This window comes from Doryrhamphus excisus, linkage group LG3, assembly GCF_037039965.1.
Source record: "Doryrhamphus excisus strain RoL-2023G ecotype Guam linkage group LG3, RoL_Dexc_Guam_v1.1, whole genome shotgun sequence".
In the NCBI taxonomy this organism is placed as follows: domain Eukaryota; kingdom Metazoa; phylum Chordata; class Actinopteri; order Syngnathiformes; family Syngnathidae; genus Doryrhamphus; species Doryrhamphus excisus.
The window spans coordinates 7,640,078-7,648,041 of record NC_136359.1 but is presented as its reverse complement, the minus strand read 5'-3'; the positions used below and the strand labels follow the sequence as shown (position 1 = coordinate 7,648,041).

General features: G+C 44.7%; 1 protein-coding gene across 1 annotated transcript; it reads left to right on the top strand.

Moving 5' to 3' along the window:
- Positions 1 to 5,282: 5,282 nt before the first annotated feature.
- LOC131127614 (uncharacterized) lies at positions 5,283 to 7,700 on the top strand. Its single transcript, XM_058069673.2, has 2 exons — positions 5,283 to 5,655; positions 6,583 to 7,700. Exons 1-2 carry the CDS (start codon positions 5,478 to 5,480, stop codon positions 7,518 to 7,520), a joined length of 1,116 nt encoding a protein of 371 aa, XP_057925656.2. The 5' UTR covers positions 5,283 to 5,477; the 3' UTR covers positions 7,521 to 7,700.
- Positions 7,701 to 7,964: the final 264 nt, after the last annotated feature.

Sequence of the window (7,964 nt, the reverse complement as noted above, 5' to 3'; positions counted from 1 at the left end):
TCATTTTTTTTCTCTGATTTCTTTGACAGAAATGGAACATCATACATCTATAACATTCATTCATTCATTTTCTACCGCTTTTCCTCACGAGGGTCGCAGGGGGGTGCTGGAGCCTATCCCAGCTGTTTTCGGGCGTAAGGCGGGGTACACCCTCTGGTCGCCAGCCAATCACAAGGCACATATAGACAAACAACCATTCACACTCACATTCATACCTATGGACAATTTGGAGTCGCCAATTAACCTAGCATGTTTTTGGAATGTGGGAGGAAACCGGAGTACCCGGAGAAAACCCACGCATGCACGGGGAGAACATGCAAACTCCACACAGAGATGCCCGAGGGTGGGATTGAACCTGGTCTCCTAGCTGTGAGGTCTGTGCGCTAACCCCTAGACATCTATAACATGTTTGTTCAAAAACATAATATCCACATGGATCCTGTTGATTATGAACGAGTGATTAAGGGAATCCCAGCCCAGCTTTTGCTGCTGTTTAAATCATCTCTCCGAGGTGGGCTGGTGGAAGGAGTTTCTCCAGGTTTCATGATTGGTGGAAGGAGCATTCTTGGCAGTAAACGTGATAACAAACACATAAGAAACACGCTTAGTTTAGATAGAGGTTTCCCTCCCACGGCTTTTGTATTTTGGAGAAACTCCTTCCCTCACATCCCCCTTTAAATGAACACAATCAGTTTTTTTATTCCAAACAAAGTGAAAGAACTTTAAAAATTTAAAACATTAAAACAATCCACAATTTTTACCCTTGCAATTCACGTTTAGCCAAATTCATGGAGGGGGTCTTGTCACAATGCTCATTTTGCAAAATAGAAAAGGAATCAATAAGGCACTTGTTCTACAAATGTCCCATTTCTCAAACATTTTGGACCGAAGTTTCTATTTTACTTTTTATGTCTTTTAATACACTGATTGACATCAAAATGGAAATGGTCTTATTTCTGCAATGCAACCTTTGTAAAGATCTGCAGAATGCTGTGAAATGTCTTTGTTTATTTGGAAAATTCCATATTCACAAATCCAGAGTCATGTTATGCAAGCCAAATATTCACCAGTTTTCTTCTGAACTGAAAATGTTATATGAATCACTGAGGCTGATATTCAAAAACAGAAAAACACTGAAAACCTTTCATACATTGGAGAACGTTCGAAAAACAATTCATATGAAGAACAAGCTTAAGTGACATGTTTTCTATTATTTTTATTTTGTTGTTCTTATTTTCAATATCCCTCGCACATTCCTTTCTTTGTTATTTTATTTATTTTATTTATGTTGATATTGTTCTGTAGAATTGCACTTTTATGTCCCTGTAATTCTGCTTTTACTTGATGATTGTAAAATAAAACAAAACAGAACAGAACAGAACTGAATTAAATTAAATCAAACATTTCCATGGATATTTCGATGGATCCGCCCACCGGAAGAAGACGCCCGCGCTCGAGTGACGTCACGAATGCTAAAGCTAGCAACGCTTCCCACGCGTTTCTTTTCGGTAGCCGCTGCAAGCTTGCATCAAAGCCGCCAGAGGTCGGTGACTTAATGGCGACAGCTGATGAAATGTTTGGCATGTTGGAGGGACGGAAGGCGTACGAAGAGGAACATTCTGGAAGAAAGGAGGAGGCGGAGCGACATCGACTTGAAGCGATTGGAAAGACTGCAAGTGGGCCACACATTGAAGGTGTGTTCAAACGTTCACTAATTTTTCATATAAAAACAAGCACTTAATGTCGCTAATACGCAGAGCAGAACTTCTTTTTTTAAATCACAGTACCGTGAAGGTATCATCCAAGATGGCGACCCGCGTACTCTGTTAGCTTGTGTGCTGCAAATACTTTGTTGCTGCTTGCTTTATGAACAGTAAACTGTTCTTAGCCCCGACTGTCTTTTTGGCGGCGTATTACACAAAACCTCAAATAACTTTCTGCTTCTCAAGACCGATAAGATACCGATAACTTTTTTCCATTTACAGTAGATGTGACTGTAGCTAAAGCACACTTGTAGCACTTTGAAGCAGGAGGCTCCCCGGTCCCCCTACGTTAAAGAGGAAGAGGAGGAACTGGATCACTGGGCAGCCAGAGGATCTTTTTCGGTGGGAAGAGTTGCAACTCACTGGTGTCTCTGCGGAGAAGCCCTCAGTTCCGCCGTCGGATGGTGGGGGCGCCACAGAATCGTGGAGCGGCGATGCAGACCTTGAAGGTGATGCGAGGACTCCCGCTGAAAAGAGGATGGGTAAAGAAACCTTGTACTGAAAGATTTATAGGGACACGCTAGAGAAAAACCCTTTGGTTGCTCCTGTTGACGCTGCCATAGTAAAGGGCTTAAGCAGCGGGACTTGGCATCCCGCCGACAGGCTTCCTGCTCTGACCAAAGCCACCAGCCATTTCCTGGTCAAGTCACTCCACCTGAGTGCCGCGCTCTCAGACCAGAACTTGTAGAACATCAACTCCACCTGGTTCCGCCTGGTTCCACCTGGTTCGTATTTCCCATTCACACAAACACAAAGACACGTGTCCAGTCCAAGTCTGGATGGGTTGGGGTACGTTTGGTCAACACGTCGGCCGCCGTGTCGGCAGTCAAGAGTCAAGAGGCAGGATCGTTCCATGAGGAAATGGCCGAGGCCAAGGCCATGTGCTCCGCCTTACATGTGGATAAAGCTACATGGCCGTCTCTCCGCGTCCAGGAAGTGACGGCCCTGTCTCTGTATCCACTTGGACACTTCCTGTCACTCTGCTCTGCTGGCCAGTCAGTATCGCTCCAGAAACGTACATCACTTCCTGGTCCGCACTTTCAATATCAACATCCGTGGATGCTAGACACCTTTCAACTTTGGGTTCCTGCGAGTATTCTCATAGTTTATAGTCTCATCATATGAAGCAGGCTTCCCACAACTTCATGCTATGTCTTTTCATCAGGCTGGCCCTCACTGGCCCACTCAGGTTTGTTTTCACAGGACGTACAGTGCTATGAAAAAGTTAGGGCACCCCTGGTCATGTTCCAGATGTTCCTTTGTAAACAACTGGTTGTTGGGGTCAGCCATTCCAGGTAAAGATATCCTATAGCAGACCAACACATGGATGGATGAGAAGTCAAGTGAACTTAATAGGATTTACAGACAGTCTGCAATCATTATGTCAACTAAAGTAGGGAGGGGCATACATTTGGGCCCCCAACAGAAAAATGACCTCAATATTTAGTAAATCCTCCTTTAGCAGAAGCTTCCTATAGCTTCCATTGAGGGTCTGGATTCTGGTTGAAGGTATTTTGGACCATTCCTCTTTCCAGAACATCTCCACTTGAGTCAGGTTTGATGGTTTTGAAGGAAACCATGGACAGCCCACTTTAAATCCCACCACAGATTGTCAAATTATATTTAGGTCTGGGGACTGAGATGGCCGTTCCACACCGTTGGACTGGTTCCTCTGGGGACTGAGATGGCCGTTCCACAACGTTGGACTGGTTCCTCTGCATGGATGCCTTAGTAGAATTGGAGCCGTGGTTAGGGTCATTGTCTTGGTGGAGGTATCTAGCCCCGACCCAACTTCAACTTTGTCAGTGATTCTTGAACACTGTTGGCAACAATCTGCTGATACTGACTGGAATCCATGCTACCTTTAACTTGAAGAAGCTGTTCAGCCCCCAGCATGATGAGAGCAAGCTTCTTTTTATTGTATTCGTATGCATAAGAGACGATGATGACCATCAGGCCCCTCCCCCGTCCGAGTTCTTTTGGAAGGGGGCTTTCAATCATCTGGCCATGTCGGTCTTCTCTATCTTCTCTAGCTGTCCCGTTTTGATGAGGTGAGTACAGAGCTGAGCGCTCATGTCCTAAAGAGTCTGCTGCCATCAGATCATCTTAGCATCTGGTGGAACATCAGCAATGAAGCTCCCTGGTGCGCCAACCGCGTCACTTTCAAAGGTAGACAAATGGAACCCGAACGGTCGGTCAATGCTATCGAGCAGCAGGGGCTGTCCTACCGCTGCAGGTCGTTAAGTGTGCGTACGAGTGCTGCCGTCTTCTGACTCTTCCTGCTCTCAGCAGATGTCCCTCGCATGGAGACTTCACGTGGTTTGACCTTTCCGTTCCTTGAGGAGTCAGCCTCACCGCGCCGCGGGATCTTCCTCTCACTCCCACCACGCTGTCTTCCTCCATGGACTCAGCGTCTCAGTTTGACCTTCAATCCTCAAAGGTCATCAAAGGTCATCAACATGACCCCGAACCAAATGCGTCAGGTGAGGCCTTCAAAAAGCAGACAGACCCGGACAAGATGCTCAGGCCCACTGTGGTCCGCCTCAGGTCGCTGTCACAATCTGCATCGCTTCCTGTGTGACAGTTTTGTGTTTCACGTTGTCTGCCTTAGTTCCTGCTTCCATGCCCTTATTTTGTAGTTTTTCCTGTGTTGGGCTGTCCTGTGTTCTGTCACTTTTACACCCTCTTGTACGCGCACCTGTTTCTAATTTGATTGTTGTATTTAGTTCAGCCGGGTGCGTCTGCCTTTTGTTGGTGCATTGTTCATTGTATAGCTGTATAGCTGACAAAGAGTCTACGCAACATAGCACTTTCTCTGGTTTAACTTCCTCTATCCATTGCAATCCCATAATGATTGCCATCATTTCAGCTGTATAAACTGAGAGCTGATCTGGTATTCTTTTTGCAATACTATAATTCATTGAGGGTATATAAACTCCCATCCCAACCTTCCCTTCTTCCTTTTTTGAGCCATCTGTAAAAGAGGGACTAGAATGATGGACATGATCAATGTACCTATGGGTAAAGGAGAAATAAAGGCAATTATCAAAAAGCAAATCATGGGAAATGGCAAAGCAGATGATACATTTGATAAAAAGGGAAGGCAATACGACAAAGTACAAAAAGATATTAAAACACACGGGGTGAAGATGAGAAACAAAAAAGAGGAAACTACCTTAACAAGGCTACGATTGGATCATACTGGGTTAAACTTTTAGTAGGTAAAAGCACATGTGAAGTATGTATAGAATGTACGGCCATAGAGAATGTGGAAACATGTACTGTTACATTGTAGGATATATAGGGAAGAGCGAATGAAGCTAAGTGAAAGGATTACTAAAGTAGGAAAGGAGTGGAGCATGGACAGTATATTAGGGGCAGTTGGTGAGGGTGTTAGAGATATACAGAGGGCGGTGATAAGGTATTTAAAGGACACGGGACTGTATAAAAGAATATAGATTATTAAAATAATGATTACCATTATCAAGATTATAGAATATTAGAATATGTATTAACATAATAAGTAAAGTGCCCATAGATACATACTCTGGTGCAGTAGGTGGCGGTATGCACCTTTTTTAAAGTCATGGTTGCAACCCGCCATTAAACCAAAAGAAGATGAAGAGAAGACGGAAGTGAGCAGCAACGCTCGCGAGGAGGACGAGAGACAAAGCGGGACGGCGAAGCACCATACTCGCTACAAGAAACATCAAAATGCTCAGAGAGTTGGTGAAGGAGCGACTAATGGCGGCGGCCGATGAAATATTGGCGCTGTTTGAAAGAACCGTAGCGTCCTACGAGGAGGAACTTTCTCGAACGAGAGAGGAGAAGGAGCGGTATCGGCGAAAACTGGACGCTGTTTATAAGACTCGCGTTATGCTCCACATTGAGGGTATGTTTGCATGTTTGATAACCTGCTGGTGAAGCATTTAAAAGACTTGATTTATATACGATACGGAATGCGGTTTTTAGACGACACTTCCGGAAGGATGCCATCCAAGATGGCGGCCAAAGTACAACGTACAATATCGAGCAGGGCGTATAACATAAACATCACCATAAAAATAACCGTAAACATCAACATGAGCACACGACGGTTGAAAAATGTTATATAACAAGTTATATATTTCATCTCGCATTAAAAAGCTTTACTCTTGTTCCCGTTTTTACTTTTCAATAGTTCAACTTTATTCTCGTCATATTAAGACTTTAATCATATTTTTTGACGATTACACCATTTTTACCATCAAGCTAATTTTCCATATTCATATTTAATATGATTGATGCTAATAACTACATCGGTTTTTCTAGACTGCCACGTTTTGTTCTTTCTTAATATTGTCTTGTAGGCTGCGCCTAATGATTGTTAGAACATTCCATTCATCATTTCATCAACCTATTGAAGGATTTGATTAAACATTTCCGCCTCTTTGGAAATGGAAGAAATGTTCTCTTGAAATAACATGAAGTCATCAAGAATGTCAATGTTTAGCTTCAGGAACAACAAATGGACACAAAAGTACACAAGTACAAATCCACCTGACTATCAAGGCTCCTCTTTGATAACCAGCCAAAATATGACATCATCTTTCCTCACAATATCACAGGTTGGATTGACTTAGTCAAATCAAGTACATACGCCTTCATCACAAAAGAGCCTGAAAGCGCTTTACAGATCGAGATTTCTTTTTCTTCTAATATTTATACTTTATTTTTGTAAAGTTATTGCCACTTTTTCACAGCCTAATTTTCCAAAACTCTTTGTTGTTTCATATTTCATTCTTTAAAAAACATGTTTGGGTTTTATTGTGACTCGCAGACAACCAGAAGCTGGTGCATGCTCATCAAGAAGAACAGCGGGGGGGCTCCACTTTCAGGTCTGCCCATGTGAAAGAGGAAGGCGAGGAGGAAGTCTCGGCCGCACAGGACGGGGTGTGTCCTCTCGGGCCGGAGGAGGTGCCGCTGACGGTCGTCTCGGTGAAGATGGAAGATGACGAAGACGAGCCCCCCGAGCCCTCACACCTTCGTCACAGTTGGAGCGAGGAGGACGGGGATGGAGACCACCGTGGGGGGATGCGAGGGGGCAGCCTCTTGCCTCCGCTGTCAGATGCCGAGGATGAAGACAGGGAGCATGGCCAACAAAGCGTGAGCAGCGACACTGACGGCGACGGCGATATCAGGATGCACGCCGACCACAAACGCTCCGAATGCTCTAAAAAGAAAGCGGCTAAGAAACGTTTGACCTGCTCGTTTTGTGCTCAAGGGTTTGCGGGAAGGGGCCACCTGACCCGACACATGCGGACGCACACAGGAGAAAAACCCTTCCGGTGCTCAGTTTGTGGCAAAACCTTCACCCAAAATGCAAACATGCTGTCGCACATGAGAAAACACACGGGGGAAAAACCTTTTCGATGCTCGGTGTGCGGCAAGACCTTCACTCAGAAGGTGACCATGGAGTCGCACATGAGGACCCACACGGGAGAGAAACCTTTCAGTTGTTCCGTGTGCGGCAAGCGCTTCTCCCAGAACGCCACGCTGCTGTCGCACGCCAGCACGCACACGGGAGAGAAACCTTTCATTTGCCCTGTGTGCGGCAAGAGTTGCTCCCTCAAGGTGGGCTTGAACCGACACATGCGAACGCACACGGGAGAGAAGCCGTACTCCTGCTCACTCTGTGCCAAAACCTTCACCCGACGCTACAATCTGACCGCTCACGTGCGAACACACCACGCTCAGGAAAGGTTCCCGAAATCATGAACGCCATGATGAGGGCACATGACCTCCGAGTCAGCGTCGCGAGTCAGCCCGCGGAGGATGGATGGATGATGGATGGATGATTATGAATATGTCAGTGATAATGAACAGTGTTTATGCTGTGTGTTATTAATATTGCATTGTTTACAATAAAGAGCATTTCCATCCTCACCTTGTGTCTGTGTACAATAGACAAATATATCGGGAATATGAGTTACAATTAAATATTACATCCATATCAATAACTGCTTGATTACATAAGCACAAATATCTCAGAATTAGGACTTGCAATCTTGACATTCGTTTCTCCTAATTCTGACTTTTCCCATAATAATGACTTTTTATGTCACAATTAGGACTTATCATACAGATATTTCTTGTCTTTCATCGTCCACAGAAGAGCCCAAGGAAATTGGAACAGAATTATCAAACAGAAGCCGCTAACAG